A 13,532-nucleotide genomic window follows, 5' to 3' on the forward strand; every position below is an offset into this window, starting at 1 on the left:
ATCGATCTAAACGTTTTATCGTTCAATTTTTTCGATTGTTCCTTAATACGAGCTACTACCTGTTACGGAAGTAATACCAAGCACAGAAAAGTAGGACCCGTTTTAGATGCACATGCTTTCATTTGCTGCGCTAGAAATCGTAGTTTTAATGTTGGTTGTTGCAAATGCTACTGCATTGAGAATTAATAGAGCAAATAAGTGCGCAGTTGATGAGCAGAATAAGAAAGTTGATGGCATCGATATGGGGTGCCAAACGAGTATTGCGAACAATCGTATCACAGGTGTTGACAAAGGTACAATGACAGAAGAAGATTTGATGGATGACGTGTTACCAAATAGTAGTATGGATGCTGATCGAAGGATGAAATGTTCAAACGGATTGGAACGTGGTGCTGGATTATCTTTGGGTAGAACGACATGCGATAGATCGTTTTCTGTGCAGCAGAGCCATCAACACGATCTAAAGCATAACCAAGGCATGGTTGCACACCATAATGATTTGGATCGAGATGAAAAATCTGATGTATTTGAACATGAGGTGTGCACCGCGTATGATGCCAATGAAAGGGGTGATGAAGTAGTTCATGGTGCAAATGATCATTCTACGTCACGTGCTTCGAATGCCATCCGGTTGAAAGCAAAAGTTGAAATGTGTCTCGAACGAGTAAAGAATATGATTTTAAACTGTTTTTCGTGCTATATGCAGTGGAAGGAAGCTGATGATATAGAAACTGAAAATTTTATTGATGAATTAATCCCCGATGCGGCAGGTTTCGAAGATGCGGTCGATCAAGAATTGGAAGAGCCACAGGAGGGTCTTGGTGAATCGTTTGTGCGTCTTTTTCATGATTACACCACAGCTTCTTCGAATGATGAGGATGGTGAGTTTATGTTAGATGAGAATAATGAAGGTGATGTGTATGATATGGACGAATAAGATGTGAACGGTGAGTTTATGCCCGATGAGAATGATCTAAATCTCCTGGATCATAGACAGAACAATTTTTATGGTCGGCAGATGGCGAGGCTATAGCGGGTAGCACCCATCAAAAAGGAACGATTGATTGATTTGAGGTGTAACTGAGCTGCTAATTAAATTATTTGATGATTTTGTATAAAATTAAAGGCATACATCGAATGTAACGATGAAATATTACGCCATGATCAAGCATCCACTGATCGTACAGCTCATTTTAATTTAAATTTATGTCGGTGAGTATGGCAGGTAAAACCGTAACTATTCTTGTATAGCGGTGTTATACCTGTTAAATGACCGATTAGCAATTTTTTACCGTGTAATTGCTGTTAGTATGTGTGCTGCGTGGAGTAAATTAAAGACAAGGAACAAAGGAAATGATAGAGGGAGGTGAAGAAGGACAGCAAACATATTTTAGATGAAAAGGTAGGGAAAGACGATGAGAAGAAAGGTGTGAACAAAAAACATACTTTTTAAGAAGGTGAAAAATAATAATTTAGGATGATATTGCATAGCGGTAAGAAATAGCACGGAGGTAGAAGAGGTGCAAAAAATATGAGAACGGAACAGAAAAGGCAAACAGCGATTAAATGGTATAAAAGGCATACAACAACCACCAATAGTACAAGCATCACAACATCTTACCGAACATCAATCAGGGAGTAATATGATGTGCGGGGAGATGATCACAGTGAAATTATTCGTGGATCACTTACAACAAACAAATATTTTCAATCACCGCTAGCAACAAAGTACCACGTTATGCTTTTGTGGTAATTTATATTAATTCGTTCACTCAGATACTCTAATCTAACTCAAAACATCTACAAGTACCACATCGCTGTACATCATAATCCTTCAAACTTTAATTTTACGGTATTTTATCCGTTATTTGCCTCAATTACGTATGATTCATTAAATTTTGTTTCTTTCCTTGCACCGCTCTGCTCATCATTCCGATATATTAGAACACTGCGATATAATAGCGAATTATTAGATGTGCTGTTCTGTTTCCTTTCATCGCATCGCACTACTCCCATGTTTACGTATCTTCACCAACCATTTTTTCTTTGCTATCAGTTACGTGGTAAAACGTCAAAATTAAAAATTTTTATCGTGTGATAGACCACGCTTTAGCGTACCGTAGCATATTTACGCACCCGTACCAGTGAGCACATCAAGTATGGTGCACGTGCCAGGTGCACGTGCTGTTCCCTACCCACGCAATACGGCCGGTACCTCTCAGTGCCGTACTGTCTATCCAAAAATGTGCATGCACAAATAAAATTGCACGCTACCGCGTAGTTCATTGGCCATCGCCGTCAAAAAACAAATAATTGATCTGTTACACGTTCACACATCAAAACAAAAAAGAAAAAAATCCCTTTAACCTCACAAACAAAAAAAAACAAAATGTTTCTGCAATCAGAGAAAATGAGAAGAATATCGCTGTACATCAACAAGGAGAATGTGAAACGGGCGCTTTACGAGCTGGGCAAGCTCAAGCTGATACAGTTCGTTGATCTTAACGCGCACTTGAAGAATGAGCAGCTGCCGTACAACAAGGAGATCCTGCACTACGAGAAGCTGCGCAGCAAGATAAACTTTCTGATGGGAGAGATTGAGGCGTACGACATGGAGGTGCACAGGAACGAGCACGTATTTGACGAAGACGCGATAGAGCGGCACTTCAATCGGCTGCTTGAGCTCAAGAGCATACGTGACGGTGCGCAGGAGCAGCTCACCAATCTGAGCGAGAACCTGTTCATTCTGGAGGAGATGAAGGAGCACGACTTCTCCTCCTCATCGTGCCTCACCGGTATAATTGACAATGACAAGGTGCTGCTGCTCAGGCGCATCCTCGAGAGCGTGCTCAAGAACAACCTCGTGATACACATGAAAACGGGCAGACGCACCGTGTTCGTGATATTTACGCACGGCGAGGAGGCATTCGAGAAGATAAAGAAGATCTGCGTGTCGTTCAACGCACGCATCTTCATGATGAAGAGCGAGGAAGAGCAGTCCGAGAAGCAGCCGAAGAACGAGGACAACGAAAAGAAGGACGAGGAGCAAAAGGAGGAGAACAAGGACAACAACAAGGGGGAGGAACATGAGGACGAGAATCAAACGAACATCCTGCGCGTGACAGCGCTCATCCAGCAGTACCAGCACGTGCATGCCAACAATGAGAACAGCATAAAAAACGAGCTCGGAACAATTGCACAGCACATCCACACGTGGAAATACAAGACACGCCAAGTGCTGCGCATTCTTAAGACGCTCAACCGGTTGAGGGAGAGCACCGCATTTATTGGCGAGGGCTACGTGCCCGAGTCGAAGTTTCCGGTGTTTCAGAACGCCGTTAACACAATCTGCGATGCGCACGGGCGTATCGCGTACGAAGAGCAGGTGCGTACGGGCGGTAACCTTGAGGTGAGTGTGCTCGTGACGGGTAATAACAAGAAGAGAAGGCAGAAGAGGATGAATGAGCGGGAGATACGAAGGTTGATGAAAGGAGAGGGTAGCAACGGAGAGAATAGGGAAAATAAGATAGAGGATGAGAGGTACCTTGAAGTGGATGGCACGGGGAGCAGTGGACGGGCCAGGGAGAGGAGTGCTCCTGACATTGAAAGTGATGGGGAGAGGAGCTCAGATGCACAGTTGGATGGTATGAGCGAGGAGAAGGGTGGAGTGGCGTGTACCACAGATCGCAGCGCAGAGCAGCGAGAGAAGGCCAGGGATGTGAATCAGGCCGATGATGCGGAGAGCGATGCGTCCAATTCAAGCGGAGAGAAAACGCACAAAAACGGAGATAAAACACGCCCAAGTGGTGGCAACGTTCAACACCGTACCGACCAGTACGAGCAAACCAGGAACAAACGCAGGAGCACAAAAATCGATTCCGATCTCCCACACAAAACTGAAAACTCATCGCTCAGCAACTCGATGGAGGACATCCACGCAGCAAGAGCACAAAACGAGGATCACAAAGTGCAAGAAAACGAAATGCCGCCCACGTTCTTCCGCACAAACATTTTCACACGGCCGTTCCAGGAGATGAACGATGTGTACGGCGTGCCATCGTACCGCGAGATAAATCCGGCACCGTTCACCATCATCACCTTTCCATTTCTGTTCGGTGCCATGTTTGGTGACGTGGGGCACGGCCTGATCCTGGTGCTGATAGCGGTGCTGTTCATAAGACGGCCCGAGCTTGCGCGTGTGCACGAGATGGTAGAGATGGTGGTGAATGGCCGGTATATGCTGCTTGCGTGTGGCGTGATGAGCATGTACTTTGGGCTGCTCTACTCTGAGTTCTTCGGCGTGGTGATGCCGCTGTTCAAGTTTGGAGGTGTTACGTACTTTGGGGTTGACCCGTCGTGGCACGAGGCGAAGAACGGCATGAACCTGATGAACTCGCTCAAGATGAAGATGAGCGTGGTGATTGGCACGGTGCACATGGGCCTGGGACTGTGCCTGGCAGCGTTTAACACGGTGCTCACCCGTGACAAGCTGCTGTTCTACTGCAAGGTGCTGCCACGCATTCTCTCGTTTGCGTGCTTCGCGGGCTACCTGAGCGTGCTCATTGTTGTGAAGTGGATACGTCCGTTCAAGCCGAGCATCATCAACACCATCGTGCTGATGTTCACCGATCCGTTCAAGGCCGAGTTCTTCTATCCGGGCCAGCTGTACGTGCAGCTGTTCATGCTTGCGCTGTTTGCGGTCTGCATGCCGTGGATGATGGTGTCGTATCCGATCATGCTGTTCATCAAGCACAAGCGGAAGAACCTGTCCGATGTCATCATACATTTCGGGATAGAGGCCATTGAGTTCAACATCGGTCTCATCTCCAATATCAGCTCGTATTTGCGTATCTGGGCGGTGTCGCTCGCGCATTCCCAGCTCACCGGCATTATACACAAGTATACGATGGGGAGTGCGAACGTGATTGTAAGGATTGTGAGCGCACCTGTGTGGCTGCTTGCAACGATGGTGCTTATGGTAGCGCTTGAGGGGCTGAGCAGCTCGTTGCATGCCATGCGGCTCAATTGGATTGAATTTAATTCGAAGTTTTACGATGGACAGGGCAATCCGTTCCAGCCCCTTAACTTCGATGAGGACAGCGATGTGTAAGCGGGGTGTGCAGGACTGTTCTGTGCGCAGGGTGTTTATGGTATGAAATGTTTGGTGCGTGGTGCTGTGCGGTGCCACGTAGTACCGTAGTCAAGCACCACGATATATCAGCGATGTGCTCCTGTAAGGTGTAGATAGAGATGAGTGCTAATTAAAATGAATTTTACGAATGCAGCCACTGCTTGGTAGGACCTATGCGATGAACATGTTCAGCATTTGCCACGCTCTGTAATGCGCACTATTGCCGTTATTAACGGTGCAATTTGTGCTATCATATAAATAAATAATACGTGTTGTGGATGACAGCCTCTGCCAATAAGTTGGTAAGCATCTTCTCCAAATAACAGAAATGCCAAGCACACGATTTAAAGCATTGGTAGTTACGGCAGCAATTCTTTCGCATTTAATCGCACCTTCCCGATTTATTCCCGCGTTTGATTGCACCTCCCGATTTATTCCTGCGTTTGATTGCACCTCCCCGATTTATTCCTGCGTTTAACCGCACCCCCATGAAGTTCTACAAAACACTCATCTCCATAGCAATGTCATCACCCCCCACCAACATACAATCCGCAGCAATTCGCACCCTCTCCACGTACCTTTTAAAATACTCCTCAAAACTAAACGGCATTCTCCTCTCATACACCCTGTTAGGTACCACCGAAGAGTACACCATGGTGTACGACAGTGCTGAGGTGGTAGGTACCTTTCTGGTTGAGTGTGTTGTTATGGAGGTGTGCGGTGATGTGGTTGAGGTTGTTGATGGGTACGCGGTTGGAGTGTTTTATGTGGGAGATTGCACACATTTTCATGTGAAGGGGGTTGTACAGGGAAAGGGGAATGCTGAGTTGGTAGGTGATAAGCTTAACTAGCGGTGCGGTGTATTACGATCGTGGTGTGGTACTGTAGCGGTACGGTACACCAAATTAAACACATTCCAATGTTACGGTAGCATACATCCGTACGGTACCCTTTACGTGCCGTAGCATTCCAAGGTTCTTTATTATCATTTTACGTTATTTGTTATTTTATTGGTATTAGTGTGGTGTTTGCGATATTGTTGTTGTTTATGGTACTGGCAGAGCGTACGGTATTACTGATAGAGCGTACGATACTACTTGTAGACCATACGGTATTACTGACAGATCACGCTAGCATAAAATACTACGCTAGCATAAAATACCATACCATGTTAAATTACCATACCATATTAAATTACCATAACATGTTAAATTACCATAACATGTTAAAAATACCACGCTAGCATCAAATACCCTGCTAGTACACCATTCATCAACCTCTTCATATGTCGTACGAAAAGACCGCGATCTCAGCACACGAACTACGCTTGCACCCCACCACTATTCTGCTCTCAGTACAGTACACCTTGTAAACACTGCTCAGGTTATCAATCAGCGTTCTCTTGAACTGTGCGTCCCTCAAATCATACACCTTCACCCTGTTATGCACACCAACAAACAAACAATCATTCTTAAGTGCTATCGTGGTGATCGGCATGTTCTCCACAATCTTATCACGCAGTGTGCCGGTGTGCAGGTCCCATATGCAAATATGGCCATCTGCTCCGGCACTCACGAGCAGGTGATCTATTCGGTGCACGGGATCACTCGTTAGCTCTAGCCATGCTACGATCGAGCGGTGGGCGTGCAGCGTGGTGATGAACTGCCCCTTTATGTCCGACACGTGGATGAACGAGTCCTGGCCCCCAGATATTATGTGGTTCCTGCCTATCAGCACGGAGTACACGCGCAGCAGATGCGATTTGAGCCTGCGCACCATGGCACCCTTGGGATAGTCCCACAGAATGACCGTGCCATCGTACGAGCCTGACACGAGCATGGAGTGGTACACATCTATGCACCGCACACTCTCCGCGTGTCCCTTCAGGGTGTGCAGCAGCACACCATCCATGCTCCACACCTTGATCGTGCTGTCACGTGCACCCGACACGATGTACTCCTTGTACACCTTCAGGCAGCGTACGGTTGACCGGTGGCCCTTAAGGTGCCGCAACGGCCATCCCGTCACAAAGTCCCACACACGTATGCTCTTGTCGGTGCTGCCACTCACAATCACATCCTTGTGCCACTGAAATGTCCATACACCCCCGAAATGGCCCACCAGGTTCTTTCGCAGACAGCCGTTCACATCAAAGATTTTTATGCTCTGGTCATCCGATGACACCACGATGTACCGGTCATTGCACTGTGCGTGTGTTATGTCCGGCTGGTTGGTGCTGAACACCGTTCTGCTCTCCATGTGGCCGCTCATCCAGCACCGGCGTATCCGGCAGTACTGCCTGTACACCGCGAAGTACCCGTCACTCTTTTCCACCCGCCGCGTTGATACGTTGCTCAGCATGCACTTGCTGTGCCACAGCACGTAGTTGCTTGTTATCTTTGTCTGCAGCTCTCTGAGCCTGCTCAGATTTTTTATGTTTGCGAGTGGCAGGGGGATGAGCACCTTGGATAGCAGCTCGTTGGGCAATTTATGCAATGAGTTTGTTATTTTTATGCGTTTCTTTGTGTTTGTCATGCAGTGCGGTGCGTTTTTAGGAGGCATTTATTTGTTGTAAGGGGGTGATCATTTTGAACAGAACGATTGAATTAAATATGAGGCATAGAACCAGGTGGTGGTTGAGCGAGGCACGAAGTGTGGTTAGATTGACGAGCGGAATGAAATGCCATCAGACTGACGAGCGGAATGAAATGCCATCAGACTGACGAGCGGAATGAAATGCCATCAGACTGACGAGCGGAATGAAATGCCATCAGACTGACGAGCGGAATGAAATGCCATCAGATTGACGAGCGGTACAAATGCGATTAATTACATCAAACATTTCTAAAAGCACGCTCAGATTGATCTACTTTCTGGTGGCAGGTACCCGTCCTATATCACTCATGAACATAATGTACAAATTAGCAGCATGGTATACATCCCATAACTTTACTTTGTTTGTTACAGTTCATTAATTTCTTTGCACACGCAACCAGAGAATATCAAATCAAGAGCTGATCCTGCTCATGCACGTTTCCTGTTTTTATTCGCAATTATGAGCAGAAAATCGAACTATCCAATTCTTGCATGCTGCTACGTAAAATAATAGAAAATTACTTTTAATGGCAAAAAGGATTTAACACACAAAGCAGGTACTTAAACCGCAAATACCGCTTATCACCATTTAATACATCGTACTCTACCAACACTCACCACACTATCACTTACCAACACCATGGTTAAACTCCCATTTCTGCGTGTCCAACGGGCAAATAGGCTTAGACTTCAACCACTGCGATATACAGTGCGAATGAAACGCATGATTGCACATTCCCCATGCTATCGTGCACTCGGTGGTTACCGCTCGGCCGGTCTGGCATTCTATGCACGTGTCCATTATATGGTTGCGGCATATTGCACAGTTCTCTACTTGGGTGTCTAAGGACCACAGGGCCACGGGTGTGAAGCTGAGTATTTCTATTGTTGGTTTTTTTGTCATTTTTTGTTTTGTGGGGCAGGGGAGGGGCGCAATAAATAGGATGAAGAGCGGTGCAATAAATAGGATGAGTGAGCGGTGCAATAAATAGGATGAGTGAGCGGTGTTAGAGAGGAAGTAATCAATGGGGGTGTTAGAGGAGAGTATTCAATAAAAAAATATGGCAGTAAAAAATGGGAAATAAAAGGTAACTTGCTCATGTGTACTACACGGCATTAGCGACCATGAAGGGTAATAAACCACGCAGAAGAATGCAACAATACGGTAGAACGGTACTGCACTGGTACCTCTTGCATTCCTAGCTGTAAAACAGTCCTTTACCTAACGCTTTGCCATATTGTAGAACAGCTTATCACCGGCACTGTCTTTGTCTCTGGTAAACTTCTCTATGTTTTTCTGGATGTATGCCGCTTGCCTGTCAACCGATCGCATATTTTTGTTCTGTACGCCTTTCAGTTCCTCTAAATAGGCGTGTATTTCAGAGAAACTCGCCTCCTTTATTTTTCTTATTCTGGTAATGCGCTTTTCAAGCGCACTCTGCTGCTTAATAATCATCGCACCAAACTTTTCGATTTTTTTGTTTAGGTCAGCAATTATCGCTTTCGAGTCGAAGTCGTTCAAAAGCGTGCTTATCTCCTTTTTTGTATCGTTAAGCCTCTTTCGCTTCCGGTGCAGCAGTGCCTTTATCTCTTTTTTCTTTTTGTGGGTGATTGTGCTCAACTCGTTCATGAGATTTGTTCTGAATGCCGTGTTCTCCCTTTTTATTGCATCTCTGAGATCTGCAATTTCTTTCATCGATCTGCTCTTCATCAACGCATGAACAATTTCTCGTTTTTTGTTCTACTGTTTATGCACTGAAAGAATATGAGGTATTGTTTTTTGAGTCAAGAGCTGTGCTGTTTTTGTTCACAATACGTAAAGGTTGTTGCTGCTGTATTCGATTGTTTATATCTTTATTTTATGTTGTTAGATTAGGCTTTCTTACCGCTGTGCCTTTTGGTAGGGGTAAAAAATTAATTTTGACTGGAATGTACCCCTAAGTATTAATGATTTACCTTTTCTCAATTTTTATGTAGAAATGCATTTATCTATATTTTATACATAGCACCACTTAATAAGCACATTTCTATGTTCCCTATACTTTTCAAACACCCCCATATTACAGCGCTGTTACTAATTTATTGTTTAATTACTTCATTTGCAATAAATGAGCGGTTTAAAAACAAATTACTTCGTTTTTCGTAGCGCTGATATTCACAGGAAATAACAAATATTGCAGTTTTAACACAACGAATCCAAAGATCGGTTCTTAAACTAAGTAATTTAGAAATAAATGATTTAACACGATATAACAATTGTATCCGTAGCAATGCTCCCTATTCTTATGGTTGGTTCAATTGCCATCATAGCAAGCAAAAGATGAAGAACTAAAAAGGAATTGGAGTAGGAGTATACAAGCAGCGAGCATGTGGATAAATAATGAAAGTGCATTTGTACGTGTGCTGCCACCAAGAGTGTGGTAGTGTGCAGTTATACCTGAAGAAAACAGATTTAGAAATTGTGTAAATACAGATTATTGCACAATGAGATGAAATATTGAGTAGGATGTAGATTAAAGTATGTTCACATCCACAGTACAAGCATTTGTACTCTATTGTTGTGGGGTGAGAAGCGATGAATGAGCCATTCTTTGTATCAAACGTAAGTGTTCACAAAAATGATAGCAATAAACAAAATGAAAGTTAAGCTGTGGAAGATTTGCACGTAGCATTTAATGCGACTTGAAAGCGAAAGAATAAATGAAACGTGCAGAACCACTTACACCGTGAAGATAAATTGCTGTTTGAAGAGGATTTAGGTGTGCTGATAGAAAATAACTGTTAATTTGTTTTGTAATAACGCAATTAGTTCACAGGGCAGAGCACGAGTAACATTTGCTGTGATCTCAAGTGGGCGTTACTAGGAGGTACAACGAAGTACCACCTTTTTACGTTGTGCTAAGCATCAGTTTTATGAAGTAGCACGAGTACTTTTACAAACGTACGGTAAAACAGCTATGTAACCATTAATGTGCTTTATTCCACGATTATCAATACAAATTTGGTATAACCTCCTCGTTATTGGTAGCTATCACCTTCAGGTGCCTAATATGCGAATCTCTTCCCTCCTGGTGGTTGGCAGCAATCACCACGTAAATGTAAAACACACTGCTCTTGACCATCAACAAAACGGCACCTTCCGGCTCAAACAACGACAACGAGAATATTTTCTCCATACTGTCAGTTGTATCGCCAGCAAACACGTCCAATTTCTCGGGTGTATAAGAATCATCCTTGAAGTATGAAAGAGTAAGCTGTATGTGATCGATGTACGTTCGTTTGCTGAACGATAACTTTACGAAGTGTGGCAGGTTGTCATCGGTGTGCCAAAATTCTGAGGTGTCGGGCGACAGCAGTTCTTTCAGACCGTGGTCTCGCTTAAACGATGACAGACGTATGTTCATGAGGGTCGTTCATAGCAAAATTAAATTTTGTTGGACGAGAACATTTCATTAAATGTGCATGAGGAGATGGCTTGAATGTGAAGACAGTGTGGTAACACAGAATGTTTGTGCGCACATGCCATTTGTACCTTTGCACTTCGTTGCTTGTGAAATGCAGCGTTGCACACGCTCTAAACCCGCATTTCTATACCCGGTCAATCTTCATTGGTCAAAAAACCGTATACAAACCATGAACAACAAACTATCTCCCTAGCAAACACGTGCACCGGCACAGTTTGCGCTGTATTATTGCCATGATAGCATGGTTCCGCTTATAGCTCTCGTATCTACCAATATTTTTGTTTAACACCACGTTAAAGTTCTTTTCTCTTATCGTTACAGAAGAACAAAAATATTTTTAAATATTTTTGCTTATGTCGCACCACGTTGAAACATTCCTTCGTATTATTCCGCACTCAGAAAGCGTGCTCATCTCAACCCCTCAAAAACAACGAAAATGCAAAACGATCTGCTGCACTTATCGTATCTAAAGTCGAACAATATCAAATACATCAGCACAGACATAAACGGTCACCCGTTTATAATACCGCATGATCCCTCTAACCTTGACCTGTACCGAAAGTGCCTGTCGGATTTCTACGAATTCTACACCTTCATTTCTGAGATCAAATCAACCACCTACAAGGATTTAGCAGAGTATTACAAACTGAAATACGAGCTGAAGGGATTGGAAAGTTTAATCACGGAATATAATACGCTCAGAAACGAGCTCGACAAGGAGCCGAAAAAGGAAGGCGTGGTGTACTACAATGAGGAGGAGGAGCGTGTGCTCAGGGAGAGCAACGAAATGGTAGGCAACGCGAATGCATCGTGTATGTTTGTAGGTCCGTATAATTTGGCGATGTTCTACAGACGAATGGGGAGTGAAAAGAATTTTGTTCGTTTTATGAAGGAGGCGAGGAAGAGCGCCATGATGCAGGAGAATTACAATGGGATAGAGTTGTGTCAGGAAGAGCTAAGAAAGTACAGGAAAGAAAGGAACAAACGTAGGTGATAGCTGCTGGAATGTACACTTATTCTTGTTGAGATTCTACCAGGAGATTATTTCGTTCTGTGTTTCCCCTGCGATAACAAAGGCAATGCAGTGTAAACTTTGTTATTCGAGGCTGATCGTTGGTGCTAACGTAATAAACCAGGATTTGTGAAGTAATCGCTGTGTGGCGTGCTGCGGGTACAATGTGCACTTTTTTAATGATTTTCCTTTTGGTTCTTTCTCCGTTTGATGATGCCTTCATCGTTGATTAAAAATATTTTTACGTTACTGAAAAGAAGGGAACGTACGGAACGGTCTCATACGCTTCACAACCACCATAACAGCAGCATGCTAGGCTTCTACACTCTCAATCGATATGCCATCCGTAAAACGGGTTAAAAACCATAAAAGCAGGTGAAAGGTGGACCCTAAGCTAATATGGTGCACATATCACATCAGATGAACTAACAATGGCACACCTGCTATATATTTGCAACAAAACACGAGTTATGCCAACCAACGCAGGTAAACTGTTGTGTGAGAATGATTTGTTCATTGCCAACATGACGAAGTAATAATTTTAAGAATACCCGTTAATTACGCCGATTACCAACGACAGCTCCTTCGTAAAAGAGTGGTCAACTTGATTAGTAAACCCTTTCACTTCTCCCTATCAGGTACACAAACTGTTTTGGGTCGCTCCAAAAATAAATTGATAGTGCTGTAATACGGGGTGTTTGAAAGGCATCAGCAGTACTTGCCATCAGAGATGCATGCAAGGACACGATTTGTAAATAAAAATAAATTTTTTTGATCTCAACCAATCTGCTTGCAGCACAAGAACAAAGAAGGTAATAACGTATTGTTGTTCAGAAAGGTAAGTTTAATATTGTTATGAGAAGTATAATTTTGGCAATGGTGTTTCTTAAACAATAACTAAGTTTATAAAAAGCCGTTTTATATGAATTGTAGCTAAATAATGGCAGCAAATGCTATTTTATAATATTTTTATGTTAATCATACCTTATAAAGTGTACAATCGAGCGGTGCTTCTTTTTTTCCTCCTTTGCGCAGAGCGTGTTTCAGGGGTATATATGGTGAATTAAACCGCATACGTTGTAATTCACAGGTGTTTTGAGCGTTACTCCGCCATTTCATCAAACAAAGCAGTGATTCCCGTGCTGTAATTTATCAGCTGTACAAAAAAACAAGCAACTCATTTCCCATGCCAACAAATAAATCAAAGGTGTACCAACTGCTCCTCTCGATGGGAACGTTACTGACAGTAAGCATACTTGCACCCTTTCTTATCGAGCAATACATTGCTCTGATTCTAATTGCAGTCGTTTACATGTCATCATCGATCTCA

General features: G+C 43.7%; 9 protein-coding genes across 9 annotated transcripts; 4 read left to right on the forward strand and 5 right to left on the reverse strand.

Moving 5' to 3' along the window:
* Positions 1-106: 106 nt before the first annotated feature.
* Positions 107-1,096, forward strand: VCUG_00637 (uncharacterized protein; the record flags this gene model as incomplete). The annotated part of the gene is made up of 1 exon (XM_008075467.1): positions 107-1,096. The coding sequence occupies one exon, from the start codon at positions 107-109 to the stop codon at positions 935-937; it is 831 nt and encodes a 276-aa protein (XP_008073658.1). The 3' UTR covers positions 938-1,096.
* A 773-nt stretch (positions 1,097-1,869) lies between these two features.
* On the reverse strand, positions 1,870-2,286 carry VCUG_00638 (uncharacterized protein; the record flags this gene model as incomplete). Its single annotated transcript, XM_008075468.1, has 1 exon — positions 1,870-2,286. The coding sequence occupies one exon, from the start codon at positions 2,284-2,286 to the stop codon at positions 2,110-2,112; it is 177 nt and encodes a 58-aa protein (XP_008073659.1). The 3' UTR covers positions 1,870-2,109.
* A 124-nt stretch (positions 2,287-2,410) lies between these two features.
* On the forward strand, positions 2,411-5,110 carry VCUG_00639 (uncharacterized protein; the record flags this gene model as incomplete). Its single annotated transcript, XM_008075469.1, has 1 exon — positions 2,411-5,110. The coding sequence occupies one exon, from the start codon at positions 2,411-2,413 to the stop codon at positions 5,108-5,110; it is 2,700 nt and encodes an 899-aa protein (XP_008073660.1).
* Positions 5,111-5,619: 509 nt separating this feature from the next.
* On the forward strand, positions 5,620-5,982 carry VCUG_00640 (uncharacterized protein; the record flags this gene model as incomplete). The annotated part of the gene is made up of 1 exon (XM_008075470.1): positions 5,620-5,982. One exon carries the CDS (start codon positions 5,620-5,622, stop codon positions 5,980-5,982), a length of 363 nt encoding a protein of 120 aa, XP_008073661.1.
* Positions 5,983-6,285: 303 nt separating this feature from the next.
* Positions 6,286-7,693, reverse strand: VCUG_00641 (uncharacterized protein; the record flags this gene model as incomplete). Its single annotated transcript, XM_008075471.1, has 1 exon — positions 6,286-7,693. The coding sequence occupies one exon, from the start codon at positions 7,691-7,693 to the stop codon at positions 6,413-6,415; it is 1,281 nt and encodes a 426-aa protein (XP_008073662.1). The 3' UTR covers positions 6,286-6,412.
* A 606-nt stretch (positions 7,694-8,299) lies between these two features.
* VCUG_00642 (uncharacterized protein) lies at positions 8,300-8,724 on the reverse strand. The gene has a single exon (XM_008075472.1). It carries the CDS (start codon positions 8,628-8,630, stop codon positions 8,352-8,354), a length of 279 nt encoding a protein of 92 aa, XP_008073663.1. The 5' UTR covers positions 8,631-8,724; the 3' UTR covers positions 8,300-8,351.
* A 207-nt stretch (positions 8,725-8,931) lies between these two features.
* VCUG_00643 (uncharacterized protein) lies at positions 8,932-9,619 on the reverse strand. Its single transcript, XM_008075473.1, has one exon. It carries the CDS (start codon positions 9,435-9,437, stop codon positions 8,949-8,951), a length of 489 nt encoding a protein of 162 aa, XP_008073664.1. The 5' UTR covers positions 9,438-9,619; the 3' UTR covers positions 8,932-8,948.
* Positions 9,620-10,696: 1,077 nt separating this feature from the next.
* On the reverse strand, positions 10,697-11,130 carry VCUG_00644 (uncharacterized protein; the record flags this gene model as incomplete). Its single annotated transcript, XM_008075474.1, has 1 exon — positions 10,697-11,130. The coding sequence occupies one exon, from the start codon at positions 11,128-11,130 to the stop codon at positions 10,717-10,719; it is 414 nt and encodes a 137-aa protein (XP_008073665.1). The 3' UTR covers positions 10,697-10,716.
* Positions 11,131-11,623: 493 nt separating this feature from the next.
* VCUG_00645 (uncharacterized protein) lies at positions 11,624-12,584 on the forward strand. Its single transcript, XM_008075475.1, has one exon. The coding sequence runs from the start codon at positions 11,627-11,629 to the stop codon at positions 12,182-12,184; it is 558 nt and encodes a 185-aa protein (XP_008073666.1). The 5' UTR covers positions 11,624-11,626; the 3' UTR covers positions 12,185-12,584.
* The last annotated feature ends 948 nt before the right edge of the window (positions 12,585-13,532 follow it).

The sequence above is a fragment of the Vavraia culicis genome, assembly GCF_000192795.1.
Source record: "Vavraia culicis subsp. floridensis unplaced genomic scaffold supercont1.7, whole genome shotgun sequence".
NCBI lineage: Eukaryota > Fungi > Microsporidia > Pleistophoridae > Vavraia > Vavraia culicis.

Coding starts and splice junctions, on each gene's coding strand:
- VCUG_00642 (XM_008075472.1), bottom strand. CDS start 8,630: ATGACAAAAAAACCAACAATAGAAATACTCAGCTTCACACCCGTGGCC.
- VCUG_00643 (XM_008075473.1), bottom strand. CDS start 9,437: ATGAAGAGCAGATCGATGAAAGAAATTGCAGATCTCAGAGATGCAATA.
- VCUG_00645 (XM_008075475.1), top strand. CDS start 11,627: ATGCAAAACGATCTGCTGCACTTATCGTATCTAAAGTCGAACAATATC.